Source organism: Vanessa cardui, chromosome 17 (genome assembly GCF_905220365.1).
Source record: "Vanessa cardui chromosome 17, ilVanCard2.1, whole genome shotgun sequence".
NCBI lineage: Eukaryota > Metazoa > Arthropoda > Insecta > Lepidoptera > Nymphalidae > Vanessa > Vanessa cardui.
In genome coordinates, this window is record NC_061139.1 from 8,163,403 (window position 1) to 8,185,090 (window position 21,688).

General features: G+C 33.2%; 1 protein-coding gene across 1 annotated transcript in view; it reads left to right on the forward strand.

The window, feature by feature from the left end:
• The window catches only part of LOC124536724 (protein spaetzle 3), a 51,229-nt gene that overhangs the window by 23,158 nt on the left and 6,383 nt on the right, over nucleotides 1–21,688 (forward strand). Inside the window, exon 3 of the mRNA XM_047113295.1 lies at nucleotides 179–300. Within this exon, the coding sequence (XP_046969251.1) occupies nucleotides 179–300 (122 nt within the window). The remainder of the gene's footprint in view (nucleotides 1–178; nucleotides 301–21,688) is intronic.

Consider the following 21,688-nt stretch of genomic DNA (forward strand, 5'->3'; position numbering starts at 1 on the left):
CTTGTAACACTCACTCTTATTACCGGAACAAAACAATACAAAGTATTACTCGATAGTGGTAGAATATATGGTTAATATGTGGGTACCTTCCATATTTGAATAAGCCATACAACCGAATTTAGTGTTTAACAATTCGTTAAAAAATATACATTACTAATTGATTTTCCATCATTTTCAGATTCGGATCAGCCTGCAGTAACGCCTCTACAGGGTCCTATTTTATTACGCAATGGTTCCGTACCCGTCGTGCCTCTCACCTCCTACCCCACAGTCAACAATGGATCATTCTACCAAATACCTGTAAGCATTACACAGATTACATCAAGTATTTTAATACCTTGTCAAAATTATTTGTAGATTAACGCATTTAAACTGACATGATACAAATACAATGTCATGTATAAACAAAGAAATACAAAAAACGAATATCCGGTTAAATTGGTATTAGATATAACAGAAATATAAAAGATAAAGGTAGATCAATGTCTCTGAAAAGATTATCGATAATTGTTTTAACCGACAGAAAATTGATACGGCACCATTCCATTTATATCGTTCAAAATCATTGAAAGTAGTTTTTATACCTATATATTTTACTATATAGGGGCAAAAACGTCTAAACTATATCCTTCAAAATTATCTTCAACGATAAGGCAAGTCTTTCATTTGACCAGCTTTCTTTTTCTCTTTGTCTAATCGCGTTGCATGATACTAGAATTTGTATGAAAATATTTTGAATATTTTAACAATTACTAGCTGTACACATAATAACTTAATAAACACAGCATATTTTGCCGCAATGTTTTATAGGCAATTCAACGTAAAAAAAAAATTAACAGTTTATGAAATAAACGCTCTTAAACATTGCAATAATCCAGCCTTTTATTACTATGACCACCACACGGGGTTACTCGAGGTCAACCATAATTCTTTGCGCCATCATAACGAGATGTTATCTGATTAGCCAGACAGACAAACCCTTCACATCATTTTATCATCATTACGATAAATTTTCCGAACAAAAACATGTAAATTACATATACCTGACGTTGTTACTTAATTAATATAATTAAGTTTTACAATTCAATAGAACATAACTTAGAATCGGACAAAAGATTGCAAATTAATTATCTATAGCGAGTTCGTAATAAATAACTGTTAAAACACACGTAATTACTGCGCTAGTTAAAAACATATTACCGCCTCTAACAGAAGGTCTACTGCCTTATATCGGTCAATGAGTAATTTGCAGAATCGTTAAAGTAAATGAGAATTGTTTATGCTGGGCTTAACAAACACGTGTGTTAAATAGAATTATCGTGCGTTCGTTACTGAGTAAATCATATGTGTCGTTTCTCACTAAAATAATATTAAATACGTGTTCGTAAAATTAAGCCTCGTCATAAATAAATATTTTGTCTGGAAAATTGGTTCGATTTGGTCTGCCCTTACCCTTCAACTCAGTGTAACGACCTTAAAGGAAGTATTATTATAATTAATAAAAAATATACACTTATATCATATTAAACGATTTGCGCTGTTATAGAAGTGAGTGTTACTACCAAAAATATTTTATTTTGTTACATTTTTATTTTTAAATGACAGCTCGTATTTACATAACGACCTTAAATGATGCCATTTGTGTTATAGTTTATTGAACAAAAACAAAGGACAAATTAAGAAAAAAGCCTTTGAATTAACGCGATATCACTAAATGAAAGTTTGAATAGCCTATGGTATTCACTATGAATTTATGTGATTATTTTTTATCTATAATGAATAATGCTTCCATTGAAATAGTCTATACTTATCTATACAAAGAGACATTTATTTACTAAAAATGCGTACCTATTGATATATATTATGCATCGTGATTTATATAGTCACATGTACCCTTTTCATTATACCAAAGACAGAAATTCGAACACACATTTCGACGTAATCCAGTCGAAAGGGAGACACCTATATACACGGTCGAAATAAATCACACTCATACAAGAAATGAACCTTGAACATTTACCAGTGAGTTGCTTCCGATAACTATTAGTCTAAATTATAGATTATGGTGATGCATGTTACCCCGATCTTAATGTAACACTTTTAAGTAAACTCGAAAGATTGCATAACACCTGCATACGATTTATATATGGCCTCCGTAAATTTGAGCACATTTCATATCGGTTAATGCTTAATTGGCTACCTATTAAAGATCGTAGGCATTTAAGAATACTATGTATTCTACACTCTCTTGTTTATAATCCACTTGCTCCTTCTTATCTTAAGTCCAAATTTAATTGTCTTTTCGATACTCATGTTAGGCATCTTCGTTCTTCTCATAACCTTCTTCTTTCTATTCCTTCTCACACATCTGGTTTTGTATCTAATTCTTTCACTGTTAACGCTATACGACTTTGGTATGAATTACCAGTCGTCATCAGAGAAACGTCCTCTAAAGATCTGTTCAAAAGTAGGGTAAAACAATTTCTCTTAAAGAAATATAAGTCTTAGCTTTTATCGCCTTTCTTGGTTTCGTTCCCTTTTATTTTATTTAAGCTGTTATTATTACACTGTACTTTTAGTATTATTGTTAACTTTTTGTTACTTTATCATTAGTATATTATTAAATGTATGTTATATGTATATATTTATAATATATATTTATGTAAGTGTGTGTATGTTTATATATATATATGTGTATATATATGTATGTATGTGTAATGTAATTCAATATAAGGATGGCTTTATGCATCTACTGTACGATCTTTCTTGCATGTGCTAAGGTTGGCTGGTAGATAAGGCTATATAGCTTTAAGCCCGCCTTTTGCTCAATTTATTTTTTGTTAAATAGTTGTGCAATAAAGTTTAAATAAATAAATAAATAAATAAATAAAAGTATATGCCACTGACAAATTGTTAAGTGTTTCGTCCCTATCAATGTTTCATAGTAACAGCCTGTAAATTTCCCACTGCTGAGATAAGGCCTCCTCTTCCATTAAGGAGAGAGTTTGGGACATATTGCACCACGCTGTTCCAATGCGGGTTGGTGGAATTGGAATGCACATGTGGCAGAATTTCGATGAAATTAGACACATGCAGGTTTCCTCACGATGTTTTCCTTCATCTCAGCTCAAATGTTTCATAAAAAAACGTAAATTTGGGAGGTGAAGGTTTGTGTACTATAAAGTCTCGTGCGGGTGAAGACGCGAGTTCAGCTATATAAGACAAGTCAATCATTAATACGAAATAATAATTATTTTTTTACTTTCAAAAATTACCTGCAAAATATTATAATTACTCTGAACCAAATTTTATAAGGTCAGTTCAAAATTATTTTTAACTACCAACCCGCCCCGATTTCGAACGGTTGTACTTTAGCGATAAAGAAAATGATATAATATAAGTAATTAATTACCTAACATCTTTATACTGTCATAAATAATATTGTAGAACTAGAAATTTCTTTTTTAGAATTGGATCTAACAAAGTTACACAGTTATTTAGATTAAACGATTTTTTTCCTTAATTCTAATTAATTTATTATATGTTATTTATTAAATGAATGAGTAACAGCCCTTCTAAGCATCGTATTATATACACAAATGACAGCCACTTCCAGAAATTCGAAATTGTGATTCTTCGTAATGCTGCAAGCATCCAATCCTTCCCAATGGCCTTGCTGTATACAGTAGCCATTTTAAATTTTATTTTTATACGCCTACATTAAAATAATTATGATAATTAGTTTGTCATAGTTTGACGCATAATCATTTAAGACACGGAGACAGACGTAAACTTTATTTATCCTGTTAGTATGAATTCCAATATGAGTCGCGTGTATGAGTAGGTATGTACAAATACCGATTACTCTTAGAATTAAAAAGTCGTATGTAGTATCATACATAAAGGTGTTTGTGATCCTTTATTGTTAACATCCAAAATGAAATTATAATTGCCGTTGTAAACTTTACATCTTCATTTATCACTGAAACAAAATCATTGTCTAGCAACCATAATCAATTACAGATATTTATGAAAGTTAGAGGCGAGATGGCTGGATTGAGATGGATGGATTGAGATCTTAACCGATGATTGCGGGTACAAACCTGGACAAGCACCACTGAAAATTCCCGTGCTTAATTTTGTGTTTATAATTCATCTTGTTCTCAGCGGTGAAGGAAAACATCGTGAGGAAACCTGCATGTATCTTATATCATATAAATTCTACCACACCAACCTGCATTGGAACAGCGTGGTGGAATATGTTTCAAAACCTTTTCCTCAAAAGGGAGAGTTGGCGTTAGCCCAGCTGTGGTAAATTTAATGGCTGTTGTTTATGAAAGATTATTTAAATATTAAAGCAAAAAAAAAAAAACAAAATTGCGTAGTAGAAGGTTATAAATGTGCTGTTGTATAAATCGTCCTTTGTCAAAGAGATGAATTTCGAGCTCATTCCTCTATTTGGTGATGGTTCCGTCACTTTCCTACCTTCGAACCTGAGGTGAATTTATTAGGATTATTTATGTCTTATTGGTATTGAGGGACTTGTATCGATCTTTGGTTATATTCAAATTCACGTAGTCTATCCCCTAAGCAATTCCGACTCTTAATTATAGTATATTATGCTTTAACAATAGTTACATAGTACTGGTGTAGCGTAGGTGCTAATAATCGAGCGTTTAGAAAGCGCATTGGCACGGTATTGCTAAATACTATTCGGTAATGTCACCAAATAAACGCTGATGTTGATATTATTCTTACTAAACAATACCTACATACCTATCATCTATATATAGATATTTACTACATGTGTTTAAATTTAAGATAGTTGGACATTGCAGCGTGACTTTACTTTGATTTTATTTAAATTCTAAAAGATTTACATCCTAAGTTATTCCTTACTACATCAGCCATCTGCCAGTGGAAGTCCAATCAAAATCGGTCCAGTCGTTCTAGCAATTAACTTGTACAAAGAAATTAACAGACAAAAATTGTAAAGAATGTTATTTTGGTATACGTACCGTGCATACATACATATGCATTTAGTAAAAAGCGGTTATTTTAATACTACACCCACTCCGATTTTATTATTCCAATTTCTTAATTTCAATTTGAAAGATAAAGTAATTTAATTTATATTGGTATATATATGTGTACGGTTTTATGGAAGAAAATTAGTATTCATTATGTATTCAGTTTAGATCAGAGAAAGAAAAAATCTCATAACTAATAATAATATTGCCAAAAAGGGTTGATGCCGAGTAGAAGTCTGCAATTTTTTTTTCTACGCTTCTATTAATATAATCCAAGTGCGCTGACCAAATAAGGCCAGGCGGATTATTGTAACGATGAGTCTGTACCTAATCGTGTTCATGAATTAAAAAGGTTCTATAGGTGTTTTATTTCTTTATTTAGACCTTTAAAATTGCGATTCAAAAACATATGCATACTCCTTGATTAAAGTGTATTTTTATTTTAAACTTTTGTTGTAAATTGGACTATATTGACTCGAACTATAATTTAGCGCATAATAAGACACATCTCAAATTATTTTCAATTAATTGGAATCAGCTGTTTATAATAGAAAAAATAAAAGTTGATAATTTTGCATCTACCCACACTATGGGTGAACTAGTACATACCAAGATAAACCATAGCGATGACCTAATTATGAACGGTTATGAAATGACTTTAGTCTAGTTACTATACATCCCAAATTCCTGCTTTTCTAATTAGACCAAAAAAATGTATAAGTTTTCTTTCTGCCTAATAATTCTCTAAATTTAGAAATTTCCATTTCTTACTCGTTCTTACTAACTCGTCTACGTGTATACGACGCCATTACGCACGTTTAACAGTTTGTCGTGGTGTCTAAATAGTTTCCAGATGACTTAAAGAGTAAGGAAACGCAGAGACAACAAATTTTCATCCACATACATCCACTATAGTACATAGAGCATTTGCTTAGTCAACTTTGCGTATAACCACCATGGCCGATATTGGTAACTAATACATTTAAATATACATATTACAATATTTGTATAAAATAATACCGTTATTCTACTTGTAGAGTAATGAAGCCTAAGATATATAAAATCAATAAATCATTAGCGACCAGTTGTTATTCACCTTTTAAATGCTAACATGATCTATATTACCGCTTTAACGCTTGAGGAAAATCGTTTAAAGATTTATGTAAAATAATCAGAGAGACGGGTCAATGCATTCATAAATAATGAAATAACTCCAACATTTAAAAATGGAACAAAATAAAGATATGTCGTAGCAAAAGAATATATTTGATGTTTTTTTTTTAGTCTGGGGCACAGACTAAGCTGTATTGAGCCTATAACAATTGTATTTATTTCGATTCGATTTTTTTATTCGATTATTTACACACGTTAAATTGGTTGATTGATAGTTTGATCGTGTTATTCAGACCTTGCAACAAGAATGAAAGGCGTAGGTGTAGGTGAAACAAGAGTAAAATATAATTTATACCGGTCCGCCACAGCTCTAACGCGCCGCTTAGAATTACGATGGGCGTAGGACCGAAGGAAACGTCTGTTCGGACAACATCGACGACCACGCACTCTGTTCGCTTTCGAGTACATAGTAATGAATCATGTTAGTAGCCAGTACATTTATGAATTACGAAACCTTTTTAAAATGTTCTTTAATTTTTTTTTTATTCGTCTGTGCTAATAACATTATTGTCGCATTATTGAAGTTATTCCTAAATTCGACAACTACTTTGTGGAACCAGCTTTAGCCGGCAGTTTTTCCGAACCGATACGATTTGGGAACCTTCAAGAAAAGAACTATTCCTTCCTTAAAGCAAAGCACCTGCAAGGTTCCCGGTGTTGCAGATGCTCCAAGAGTGTTGGTAATCGCTTTCCATCAAGAAAGCTTCCTGCTCGTTTGCATACTACGACATAAAAAAAAAATCCAAGTTGTCAGGAATAGAATTTCGCACTCATATAATATTTTTGGATCTTTCAATTATTTTTCATTTAGATTTTGGACGTGATATTTATATTTCTTAGAACCTTATATGTCAAGATAGGTATGTATATACATGAACTGCACATAGTTCTAACCAAACGACTTATATATAAACCTTGATATTATGCAATTAATGCCAGTGAATCAACCTAAGTTACGATAATATTCTCGACAAACGATTGACGCAATAATCACTGCACCTGGTTTCTGCACTTACGGTCATGGGTTTGAATCGCATTCGTGTCAAATATTTTTAATTTTTCCACATTGTTTTTATTATGATTTGGATGTTTATGTATGTATGTATATGTTATATATTACACTGTCATTGTGCTGTGTGTGTGTGTGTGTGTCACAAATCTGGTCATTTGCTGCAGAGAGGCTTTCAACATTACATTAATAGTTTGAACTAAGGTAAGATGAGAAACTGCTAGATTCAAATAGCAATACATTGAAAGGAGTTGGTCCCTCGGGGAGACCTATCTTCCGCATTTAGTACCTTAGGATGACACGTGGCCTCAACCCAAACTCGTATAATCTGATTATAGGCAAATTAAACTAAGCCTTACAATCCTACTAATTAAGGCTATTTTATTTTGCCTTTCGTACCTTAACATTATTTTTTTTTATAAATTGTTAAATATTCTTAATACATTTTCGTTTGCGCTCAACATAATTCATTGTTTCAAAGGACGTTATTCTTATTTTTGCCTATTTCGCGTTGAAATGACACCGGTCGTCGTTGCGTGGGCTACTTCTAAAACGTGCAAGATTAAGATACTAATGTGAATGATATAATTTATCCTTATTAAGGTTTAATGATAGAGTGCTTACCTTGTTACTCAAAGCCAAGGCGATAAGCCTCTATAAATACAGACACATTGCTAGCAATTATCTTAATACGCTATTTTGAACAAAACATATTTCATACATGTTACTTAATAATAAGTAAAGATCAGACAACATCACATACATTACTCTGATCGCAATGTAAGTAGCTAAAGCACTTGTGTTATGAAAAATCAGATGTAACTACGGTACCACAAACACCCAGACCCAAGACAACATAGAAAAATAATGATAATCTACATCGACTCGGCCTGGAATTGAACCCGGGACTTCGGAGTGGCGTGCCTAGAAAACCGGTGTACACACCGATCGACCACGGAGGTCGTCGTATATTATTCAATGTACCTTATTAAGTTCCCATTTAGTAATTTAACCGATAAATGCTATCGATATGGATACCATAGACGTATAAATGTTTGCAATAAATCAATATTTGCATAAAATTTTCTTAAACAATAAATCTTATTAAAAATATTCTACATACAGACATGTTCAATTACATTAATAATATATATTTATCATTAGTACTAAAGAGTTATTTACAAACCTTGAACTAGCTTTTAAAAGCTTTTAAATGATTTTCTTTTTTAAATATTTATATTTATTTATGGATTATCTCTTGTTATTATTAGGCACTCCCTAATTTGAAAGCCAAATTTGTTAACAGATCATTAATTTTATTATTTGACTGTTTTCAACCGACTTCAAAAAGGAGGAGGTTATCAATTCGTCTGTATTTTTTTATGTATTCATGTACACTGTGTACATGAATGACTTTTGGGCTTCAAGCAGTTATTAATTAATAAATAATATCCTAATATCGATTATATTTTGTGACGTGCTTCTTATTTTTAGGAATCAAATATTACGCAAAGATAAAAGGTTATCATAGTAAGGTTATACCTAATAAAACTAATGATTTATTGTTCATTAAAGCATTGACGTAATATTATCCGTGCAAATATTATATATTGAAAATCATAAAACAATACATCTGCTTTTATGTGCTTAATGAATAATATCATAAAAAAAATATTGCATATAGTAAATATAAAACGGTTCTAATAAAAAAAATCATTTTATGTTTTCATTAAAACAAAAAATCAAAAGTATTGTCAGTTTCGAGTGAATTAAGTTTGTCTTATTATTATTTTTTTATGGTATAGGTTGGTGGACGAGCCTATAGGCCACCTGATGGTAAGTGGTCACCATCACCCATAGACAATTACGCTGTAAGAAATATTAACTATTCCTTACATCGTCAATGTGCCACCAACTTTGGGAACTAAGATGTCATGTCCCTTGTGCCTGTAGTTACACTGGCTCACTCACCCTTCAAACCGGAACACAATAATACTGAGTACTTTACTTGGCGGTAGAATAACGGATGAGTGGGTGGTACCTACCCAGGCGGGCTTGCACAAAGCCCTACCACCAAGTAAAGTTGTTTGTTTGAGAGTCAATTAATACTCGTGAAGAAGTTATAAAGACATTAAAATAACATATAACGAATAAGGAAGTATACTAATTAAAATATATTGCAACACGCGTGATTATAATCAATCATGTTTTATTTACACACCCATATAGACACATATTTGTTTGTGATTTTTATAGATATGTGTATATCTATAATAATCACTAACAAATATCGAAAAAAAAAACGCTTTCTTCCTTTATGTCAAAGATAAAGTAAAAAAAACTTGAGAAAACTGATACTTTCGGAAGAAATTCAGATTTTCTCTAGACTGTATATTTCTACTGACAATGTATCCACAAAACTGTTTGACGACCTCCGTGGTCGAGCAGTGTGTACACCGGTTTTCACTCCGAGGTTCTGGGTTCGTTAGTTTTCTATGTTGTCTTGGGTCTGGGTGTCTGTGATACCGTCGTCGTCGTCGTCGACATTGGGATCAGAGTAATGTATGTGATGATGTCCAAAAAAAAATAAATAAAACGGTTTGATGATAAAATTGTATTTCCTTTCAGCAAACAAACCTAACCGTGTGATAATTATGAGTACATTGTTTTTCGAAGGAAATTTAGGTAACTAATAAAAGAACGCCTATAAAACTAAAGCTTTATAATATACATATATACGAGCCTATTTCGGATTTCTTATTGTAGGTTTATTTTGGTCACATTCTAAAAACCTTATATAGATATTTGTACAATTTAAAATTTAATGTAAACGAACCCATTGTATCTATGAGTCACAACACACGTTTACGTGAATTGAATTGACGTATTAACAGACTATCTACTGTTTAAACTATTCGCAAAAACAAACCGTATTATATTTTGTTAAATGTCAAAGTGGCTTAATTTGCATTGAGCTGCTTTATTTTGTTTTAAATACTGTAAAGATTCGTTCAGTCGCGGTCTGCATTACAAAGAAGTAATTACTAATAAAGAAATAGGATTGGTGTACATAGAATTTTTTTATGGTATTTCTCAATACTTGTAATATTGACAAGACATTTGTTACGAATATGTGGAATATTTGACATGTTTGTTATCGTTTAGTCTTTTGAACAATAACTGGCGGCGAGCTGTCATTGGTATTTTTTGACGGATGAAACGTCAGTCGATCAGAGGCGACAGCGAATGAGAATGTGTCCCGTGAGAATTGTGTCTGCGACATTTAAAATAAAAACTGTTTAATAGATTTGATTGTGTTTTCTTACAATTAATTTGGAAAGTTCGGATTCACTCATTAAATATCTGATCCTGATAGTGACTTTCAACACATGTATGTGTATAAATTTTCTAGAATTCAACAACATACTTCGATCGGTTAGTTGGATTCTAGGTGTTTTTGTAGTACTTTTGGGGATTGTTTTAATTTTACACGGTAGTTGGCGTTGCGATCGGAGGACTGTAAATGAGATTCTCTTTTCATCTCGACCGAAGTCAGTCAGACAACTAGTAAATATGTTTGGTAAAGTGCATTATTTAAATAATACTTATGGTATGAGTCACAAAAGATTTAAAAAATCTTATTGTTTGTCTATTTATAAACAATAAAATTCAATAACGTAAATATGTTATACGTATGTCAAAATATAGGAATTGTTACACAAAATAAACAAATTAAAACTCAGTGTTGCTCGCCAAGAGCAAACTTCGGTTAATATGCATTTATTTGATTTTAAAGCTATTCATCTGCACTACGCCTTATGCCGCATAACACAGGTGTATTCTAAGGGTATTAAATATTGTAGGTATTCATGGTTTTATCTCTACTTCGTCATTAGAATATTGATTTCTTAAGTTTTGCTGGACATTAAAATACACATATACGTATTTAAATTAATAACTATGATATATTTACTTATTGACCCCGACTTAATTGCGTATAGATAACATTTAACTAAGTTTCTCGCCAGTAGGAACTTCAGCTTCGTTTTAGTAACTTTCTTAAAAGAAGCAAATTTAATTTATAATTTCCAACTTTAAAGTAACAATTTGTAAATAAAGTGGCTTAGCAAAGAAACGTGCTTGCAAATCGTTTTGTTTATTCCACCACGCAGTTCAAATACGAGTTGGTGGATATACACCATAAGTTCAATTGATCCATGCGACATGATGTTTTATTTCATCGCCGGCCAAGACTTTATTAACAAAATTAAACATAAAAGTAAGTCGTGTTTTTCCGATTTTGAATCTCAATATTCGTTTAGAAACCGAATGTTTTAACTATTAACCAATCTCGACTTGTGTAAATAAAAGTAAAAGGTAAATTAAATGTTAATTACTTATATTACTAACGTTCAATAAGTAACTACATATAAAGGTATATTGTAAATGATTGACTCTATACAATTTGTAACATAAAGACTAAGTCATCAATCAATGATTTCCTTAACATACATATATTAGGTAAACACTACATATATACAGATAAAATTTAAATACCTAAATCGAATACTAAAACATAATATACATTTACTAATTCTAGGAGGAAAACACTACGACTAAGTACATTCAATCACTCAAACCTATAAAAGAGGTTTTACTTTTAAATCGACGGAACCTCAATATAAAGCGTATCCACATTTCTCCTTACGTATATTATATTATACTAACTGTCGCCCGCGGCTTTTCTCGCGTGTTAGGGTGTTGGTTGTCATGCGCTAGGCACAAAAAGTAGCCTATGTTCTTTGTTGGAGTTTAAGTTTTCTTTTTTTATGGTGTAGGTTGGCGGACGAGCATATGGGCCTGACGGTAAGTGATCACCATCACCCAATGACGCTGTAAGAAATATTAACTATTCCTTACATCGTCAATGTGCCACCAACCTTGGGAGCTAAGTTGTTATGTCCTTTGTGCCTGTAGTTACACTGGCTCACTCACCCATCAAACCGGAACACAACAATACTGAGTATTGTTATTTGGCGGTAGAATAACTGATGAGTGGGTGGTACCTACCCAGACGGGCTTGCACAAAGCCCTACCACCAAGTAAGCTAGTGTAAGTAGTACTAGTGTAGCAAGTACTAGTGTAGTAAGTACTACACTAGTAAGTGTAGTAAGTTTGCTTTATGCCAAATTTCATAAATTCAGTTCAGCGGTTTGGTCGTGAAAGAGCGACAGATAGACCGAGTTACCTTTATATATATATTATTATTAATATAGACTAGCTGCTCCTGAATGAATAACGCAGTTTTTGTATTTTCACGTTAATTTTGCAATCTATATGCAAATATAGTAATAAAGTCTGCCTCTATACCTCGTGTTCATTACGATCGGGTCAGCGGTATGATGATGAATAAATGTCATCAGCATTACTCACTATAACGCCATCATAGTCCAGTCAGTGGTTTTCACGTGGAATCTCGATCGAAGAATTAAACTGAGATGCGTTGTACAAAAAAAATATTTTTAATTATAATTCATTTGGCGAAGGTAAAGAGATATACAGCCATTCTTTTTTTAAATAATCGGAATTGTTTAATATTTTTACCAAATCTTGCACCGAATAAAAAAAAACTAAATTAGATCACAGTCTATTTAAATATATAAAACGTCACTTAGTGATTGAAACAATCTCGTGTTTTTTTATTCAAACAGTGACCAATGTTGAGTAATAAATGTGTTCCGTTCATTACCCGATGGTCACTGGCAGTAAACGGCTGCTTATTTCACGTGTACACAAGGTACACCAAGGTGATATTTATCTCGAGATATAAGTTTTTGTGGTACGTAATCCGAATATTGAACTCTATTAGAATTTAATACCATTTAAACAGTAACACACGCTGAATACTTAATATTGAAGAAAAAAACCATCATTTGCGATTTTGTTTGTGAATTTTTCAATTTTTTCTTTTCAGGTCCTAAGCTATATAATACATAAAATAAAATATATAAAATGTTACTTAAAAAACTGGAATAGCGCTTGATATCCCTTATAGTAGCAATTGCTGAAATAAAAAAAAAACTTGTTATACACAAAATGTGAACGATATAATTCTTTATTGGTTTATATTTCTTTAGTGGTTTTCTTGAATTATATATTTTTTCTATTACCATTATTTAAGTTATATTATATCTGGCAACTCCTCCTCCTCCTCCGTATTGGCAACATTGTTACCATTTTACTCTATACAAATAAACACATAGAAAAATTAAAGAGAAGGATTACAGGATGGGTCAACAATTTAATCTCAAACTGATAGTAATATCATTAATATATAAAACTTTAACAAGTTCATAGTTAAGTTCTATCGTCTCAAATTAAAAATAACTACAAATGAAATAAAATTTATTATTACGTGAGAAAAAGGGTAAAATTTCTTATGCAGACACGTGTTTTCCTTTAACGCAAACTCTTATAAATTATTTATATATTGAACATATTTTCTTAGGAAAACTAATACGACAGTTGAATACTGAACAACTAAGATCACTAGATCCTAAGGATGCTTCACAGTAAAACTAATAGGTGCCACTGATAATCATGTTTAATCAAAAAATTCATAACATTATATATAATCGTTTTCGAATCTTGACATCGCGATTTAGACAATTATTTATTTTGACTTAACGCCATCTAGTAACTACAAGCTACATTAGTTACGTGTACATACATCGCCCCCCAAGGGCAAAGTGCAACTTTGTCCTTTAACATATTAAATGTTATGTTTTAATAATATTAAAACAAATAGAAATAATATAAATGATAATTTTAAAATTTTAGTCCCTTGTTACGGGCAAGAAACATAACTTGGATATTGGCCGTTTTAATATTCCATTTTTAGTTTTAAGACTAACTACTCTGACAATATTGTCTGCACCAGAATGAGTAGCTATGACTCTACCATAAAGCCAGCGACATGGAGGCAAATTATCCTCCTTTACTATAACAATGTCCCCGATATAAGTTTGAGAATTTTTATTATCAGCCCATTTATAGCGTTGTAAGAATCGCGTTAAATACTCTTTCGACCACTTTCGCCAAAAGGTTTGCAACATTCTTTGAGTGTGTTGCCATCTTCTCAGATTACTTATAGATAATTCTTCAAAATTGTAATCCGGTGCAGTTAATAAAGGTTCTCCGATTAGGAAATGTCCAGGTGTTAGCACTTCAAAATCATTCACATTGTCGCTGATACTTGACATTGGTCTAGAATTAAGACACGCTTCTACTTGAGTTAACACTGTAGTCATTTCTTCAAAAGTTAATGTTGAGTTTCCTATGACTCGTTTCAAGTGATATTTTACCGATTTAATACCGGCCTCCCAAAGTCCTCCAAAATTAGGTGAATGAGGCGGTATAAAATGCCATTCACAGTTATTCTGAGCTAATGATTCAGCGATTTCTCCCATATGTTTTTTCTCAAATATGCCACATTTCTTTAACTCAAGTGACGCTCCAGTAAAGTTTGTCCCGTTGTCACTCCATAGATGTGTACATTGGCCACGTCTTGCCACGAATCTTTTGAATGCTTGTAGAAATGCTTCGGATGTAAGATCACTTACTAACTCCAAGTGTATTGCCCGTGTTGCCATACACACAAACAAACAAATATATCCCTTGTGAGCTTTATGACCTCTTCCCTTGTTCGTTCTGATTAGGATCGGACCCGCGTAATCTACACCGCAATTTTTGAAAGGTCGAGTTGGTGTTACTCGCGCTGCCGGTAGTTGACCCATTAAAGGCTGTTTGGTGACAGCTGAATTTTTAGCACATATTACACATTTACGGTAATATGTTTTAACAAGCTGTTTAACTCCCAATATCCAGTATTTGGATTGTATGTATGTTAATGTTATTTGTGGCCCGCCATGAAGTGTCTGCCTGTGAGCGTCTGCAATAATAAGTTGTGCCAAATGAGACTCCTTTGGAATTAAGATAGGATGTTTCCTGTCAAAAGTTAATGACGAAAATATCAGCCTTCCTCCCACTCTTAATATGCCCTCGTCGTCCAGAAATGGGTTCAACATTCGGATTTTGCAGTTCTTAGGTAAGTTCTTTTTCTCTTTTATAATGCTTATTTCTTTATTAAAATTGCTGAGTTGACATGTTATAATGCATTTTTTAAAAGCTTCTTTTAATTCATTAGCTGTTAGATACGATTTATTTAATTTATGATTTGATGCCTTTGAATTATTTATAAATCGCCTACAATAAGCGACTACTCTGGTCATTCTGGTAAGGGACGAAAACTTAGTCCAACCCAAGTCATCTTCTGTAACATGATGCACTTTAACAGTTTCTAATTCAGTTCCTAAATTTTTTGGTTTATGATAAATAATCGGTTCACATGAGAGGAATTTCGGCCCATGAAACCATAACTCATTATTTACTAGATCAGATGGCTTCATTCCTCGAGATGCATAATCAGCTGGATTTTGTTTCGAAATCACATGACACCACGTCTGTGGATCTAAACTACTTAATATTTCTGACACTCTATTTGCTACAAAAACATTCCATCTACTTGGGTGACTATTTAGCCACGCAAGTACAATTGTTGAGTCAGTCCATGCATGAAGATTGTGTTTTTCAATTTTCATGACTCTTGCAACTTCGATTATTAACCTTGTAAGCAGAACAGCTCCACATAATTCTAAACGAGGTATTGAGACCTGCTTTACTGGTGCAACTTTTGTTTTAGCAGTAACCAAAGATGTGTGGACCTTTCCTTCCGAATCAATTACACGTACATACACTGCTGCTGCATATGCTGTTTTTGACGCGTCGCAAAATCCGTGTAATTCAACTAAATTATCATTTGACTTTATCCCAATCCACCTTGGTAAGCGAATATTGCTTAATGCAATCTGTTCTTCACGGTAAGTTAACCATTCCTCTGATAAATTGTCTGGAATTTCTTCATCCCAATCCAGTCCTGCTAACCACAATTTTTGTATCATTACCTTTGCTATAATAATGCTTGGCCCTACCCACCCGAGTGGATCGTAGAGTCGTGAAATATCAGATATAATTTTTCTTTTCGTTATAGGTTGCTGCAAATGCGGAAGACTTACTGCGTAGCGGAAGGTGTCATCACTGCGGTTCCAGGTAAGTCCCAATATTTTTGTTATTTCGTCTTCTTTTATTTTTATTCCTTCCTTTATATCCTGTTTTCCATTTTCCTTTTTATTCATCTCCATTACTAGGTTATCATTATTGCTATTCCACTTTTGTAATGAAAAACCTGCTTTACTCAATAGTTCATTCATTTCCACGAATACTTGTTTACCTTCTTCACAGGTTTGAACTCCTGTCATAAGATCATCTACGTAAAAATCGTTGAAAACTCTTTCGACTGCCAACGGATAATCAGCACTGTGATCAAGAGCAACTTGTTGCAGAGCCTTCACTGCTAGATATGGAGCAGAAGATGTGCCAAAGGTAACTCGAGTGTGCCTATAATATTTTATAGGCTCGGTTTTATTATTTCTCCACAGTATTCTTTGACAATCTGCGTCTTGCCTTTGCACTTTAACCTGCCGGTACATCTTTACGATGTCAGCTGACATACAAATCGGTGAACACCTCCACTTAATAATTATATGCCGCAATTCTGGCTGCAAGGTAGGTCCAACCAATAACTGATCATTGAGTGATAGGTTGTTTTTACCTTTGCAGGATGCATCGTAAACAATTCTGACCTTCGTAGTTTCTTTATCATTTCTGATAACGGCGTGATGAGGTAAGTATATCGCCCTAGGATTATTTATATCTTCTGGTGGTACTTCTTCCATGTGATCCAGCGTAAGATATTCATTTATTACCTCGTGATATTTTGATTTCAGAATCGGGTCCTTGCTGAACTTGACTTCTAACGATTTAAGACGATTTTCGGCGATGTCTCTAGACCCTGTGACTTCAGGATATCCATTTTTGAAAGGGAGCTGAACTATATACCGCCCATTGGGATCTCTTTTGGTAGTCTGACTGAAAAGTTGTTCGCAAAGCCTTTCTTCCTCTGTAAACATACTGGATTTTTGTTTCGGAACGTCTGTCTCTAGTTCCCAAAATTTCTTCAACAAATCCTCACTTTCGCAGCAATGCATTACACTTATACAAGATGAGCGTTTGGTATTACAGCTTATAGTTCCGGACAGAATCCAGCCGAGACTGGTTGCTTGTGCTATTAGGGTTCCTTCAGGATTTTTCATCATACCCTCCTGCAGGATTACTCCATATACGTCCGCGCCCAAAAGAAGATCGATGTGATTTGAACTGAAGTATTCCGGATCAGCAAGCACTAAACCTTCAAGTTCTTGCCATTCTTTGGCTTCCACTTTCCTAGTTGGCAAGAGAGAGGTTATATTTTTTAACACGTGTGCTTTAATTAAAATTTTAAAATCTGGTTTGTACCGAGATTTTATTTCCATGGTGACCATAGTCTTAGAGACTATTGCCTTATTTCCTCCCAGCCCTGCTATCTGACTGGTGTAAACAGTTTTTTTTAAACCCAAATATTGTACCGTAGATTCGGTTACAAACGAAGCCTGCGACCCCTGGTCTAGGAGCGCACGAATGCTGTACTCATTACCATTCTTACAGATAGCCTTGACGACAGCCGTGGCAAGTAGCACTTGTTGTTGTTTCTTACCGGCTGCAACACAAGAAACCATCAAGGATGATGGAGACGCATTCGCAAATGAGGTTGTGGCACCTTCTGAAGAATTGACAACACACTCAGTCTTGTTTACTTCAGATGAATTAGCACCCGTAGGATGTAACAGCGAATGATGAGTCCGCTTGCAAACACTACACCTGACAAGTGTTCGACACTCCTTGGCAGAGTGATTGCTTCCCAAACAATTAAAGCAAACATTATTGTCATAAACGAACTTTCGACGAGATTCAACCGTTTCTTTATGGAACATTTTACATTTACTTAATTTATGCCCTTCCGAACAAAACGGACATGTTACAGACTTTGCAATATGAAGTGTTTTAACTTTATTAATATTTTGAAATTTATTTTCTGGTTTTGAAACCGGGCCCAAAAACTCGATAGCGCGAAATCTCTTCGTTAAAAATTCTTTGAATTGGGTATAGGTGGGAAGTTCGTCTGACGAAATATTCGATGATACACTAAATTCCCATTGACGTCGAGACTCTGGGTCCAGTTTCAATGTAAGGATATGAATTATTAAAATATCCCAACTATTTACATCTATACCTAGATTTCTGAGAGTAGCCAAACAATCATTAGTTGTATTAACAAGATCTTTCAATGCATTTGCAGACTCGAATAATACATTCTTTTGACTAAGAAGTCGTTTTAAAACGTGGTGGCAGATGTATTTTTTATTATTATACCTTTCTTCTAATAGCTGCCAGCACCTTTCAAAATTAGATTCTTGAATTGGTATATGCCTCAAGAGTTGCTCCGCTTCACCCGTAACATGCCCCTTCAAATAATGCAATTTTTGTACATTATCCAAGGATACATTTTGAATAATTAAGGATTTGAATAGATCTTTAAAAGAAGCCCAGTCTGAATAAACTCCTGAAAAAGTAGGTATATTAATTTTGGGTAATTTTACTTGAGCAGCTCTTGTGCTTACATTATGAGCTCCACTTCCACATTGTGTCATATCTACCAACTTAGACTTTAATTCACATTTATATTCCAGGTAAATTTCCTCAGTTTCATTGTATTTGTCAGAAGTTACATAATTGGTGGAATTTAATAATTTAGGTTCGTAATTTCTCATTAAATCTTTGTGACCACATAAAAACTCTAGCCATAATTGATCAACAGCCTCTAATTTTCCTTCAATATAAGCTTTTGTTAACCGGTCTTTAGGGCTTTTCTTAAAATTTAACCTAGATTTAGATATACGCGAACATAAATCATATTGAAAGTTTATTAGAGACTCCATTTTTATAAACTAAGAATAATAATAAAATACAATTTTTAAAAAAAAAATCTAAATATAATAGTTCAAATAAAAATCAAGCAATCGAATTTTTCTAATTTATAAACTAACTAAATTATTGAAATAATTCTAAGTTCATATCTTCTTTTTCAAACTATGTAATTGTACTCATAAATTCACTTGATATATTTACATCACTATCCACGATATGTTGGTGTTAACTCCAACTTTCCTGCTTCCCACTTGGAGTAGTAGGGGGCTCCGATGACCGCCACTCACTCCTAGCTAGGTTTCCGTAGCGCGATGACTTCACTGGGTCTCAGTAAGTCCTGGGCATCTACGTTGATGTCTCCTTGACAGTACCGCTCCAAGGTACTCGCCAGTCGCCAGCAGCAGCAGAGGTTTAGCCGGTCCACCTGCGCCCGTGACGACGATCCACCATGCTCCGTAGTCGAAGACTTGCTCTATCCTCCTGGTTACGTCTGATGAGACACATCCGGCTCGAAGGACCAATGAACAACTAAGATCACTAGATCCTAAGGATGCTTCACAGTAAAACTAATAGGTGCCACTGATAATCATGTTTAATCAAAAAATTCATAACATTATATATAATCGTTTTCGAATCTTGACATCGCGATTTAGACAATTATTTATTTTGACTTAACGCCATCTAGTAACTACAAGCTACATTAGTTACGTGTACAAATACATTAAATTCTATTTAGCTTCAAATAAAAAAAGAAAAAGCACAAAATAGATTACACGTCAAATATAGTTTGTTTTTTCTTTTTTAATATAAGAAATCATTACAATTGCTTACAATTCATAAAACGATAAAGTTAGTTCATAAGAGCCGCAATAAAAAAAAATCATAGTGATTTATGCAAATTTATTTGAATAAGCGAGGTTATACAGATACTTGGCGCTAACATAATAGAGAATCGCATTAATAAAGTAACTTACCAAACAAATTATCACAGACCGAATATTCTAAAATAGATTAAATTAAGTTTAATATTTAATTTCATTACAATCTTTCCAAAATTCATAACATTATTTAGTTGGTTTACCTACATTATCGTATTATATAATATTAAAGGATTACATATACGTCTACTTTGAATATGAAGAAATAACGTGATCTAGTTTTACATTCAAAATACTATATAGATCTTTTCTTTCACTAAAACGCGCCCCTCCACTTTGTATTAATATTTTTTTGCTATCGTTACTCTTAATCTCCTCACGCACACTAACACGTTTTGTAAGCACTAGCGTTGCTCACACTAATGCAAGCGAATAGTAATTCCACGTGGAGGGACGCGCCTTCGTGTGTAAATTACATATATGTTTGTTAAACACAAATTTCTTCCTTATTTTTCTGTCTTCGTGAATTTGAAATTCGAACAAAGAATTTAAACAGAATGTCTTTTTGTAATATTGAAATAACCGCTTTTTACTAAATACATATGTTTGCATACGGTACATATACTGAAATTTCCGGCTAATCTCTGGATTTGCTTGACCGATTTTGATAGAAGTTTCACTGGCAGATAGCTGATGTAATAAGGAATAACTTAGGCTACAACACTAATTAGTTTGCTAAATTAAATCGCGCATAAAGCAGCGGGCACAGTGGGTATCAATATATTTTATATATAGAGTTTATTATAATATATTGTCATGCAATGTTGGTGATATTTAGATCGAGTGAGATATCATATATTTACGTATTCACTGTATGTCTTGCTATTACAATTCTCAACACTTTAATGTTTCCTCCACACTGTTCGATTTACGGTCTGATACGAAGATGTTCAATATGAATGTAAAATTCATTCCATAGCCGTACTATTTGCGATAGTGATTCATAATTATTTATAATAAAATACTCGGAAACTGAGTGATTATTACGTGAGTTAATAACAGACGTGATATAAATAAAACTAATCTTTTCTACTTACATTTCACTTAACAACAATTCTTTATTAAAAAAATAAGTATCTAACTTAGTAAATATTTCATTTTCTTTACAATAATTTCACTCAAACGTTACATAATAAAAGGTTGTGTTTAAATTAAAATTCTAACTTAAAAGTTTATTCTTGTCCCTAAGTAATTTTTTTATCCAAAACAATACTTGGTGGTAGGGCTTTGTGCAAGCCCATCTGGGTAGGTACCACCCACTCATCAGTTATTCTACCGCCACACAGTACTCAGTATTGTTGTGTTCCGGTTTGAAGGGTGAGTGAGCCAGTGTAACTACAGGCACAGGGGACATAACATCTTAGTTCCCAAGGTTGGTGGCACATTAACGATGTAAGGTAATATATCTTACAGCGTCATTGTCTATGGGTGATGGTGACCACTTTCCATCACGTGGCCCATATGCTCGTCCGCCAACCTATACAATAAAAAAAAATTCTTACATATGTATATTAATTGATTTATATGTAAATAAGAGTACATAAGTGCAATCGAAA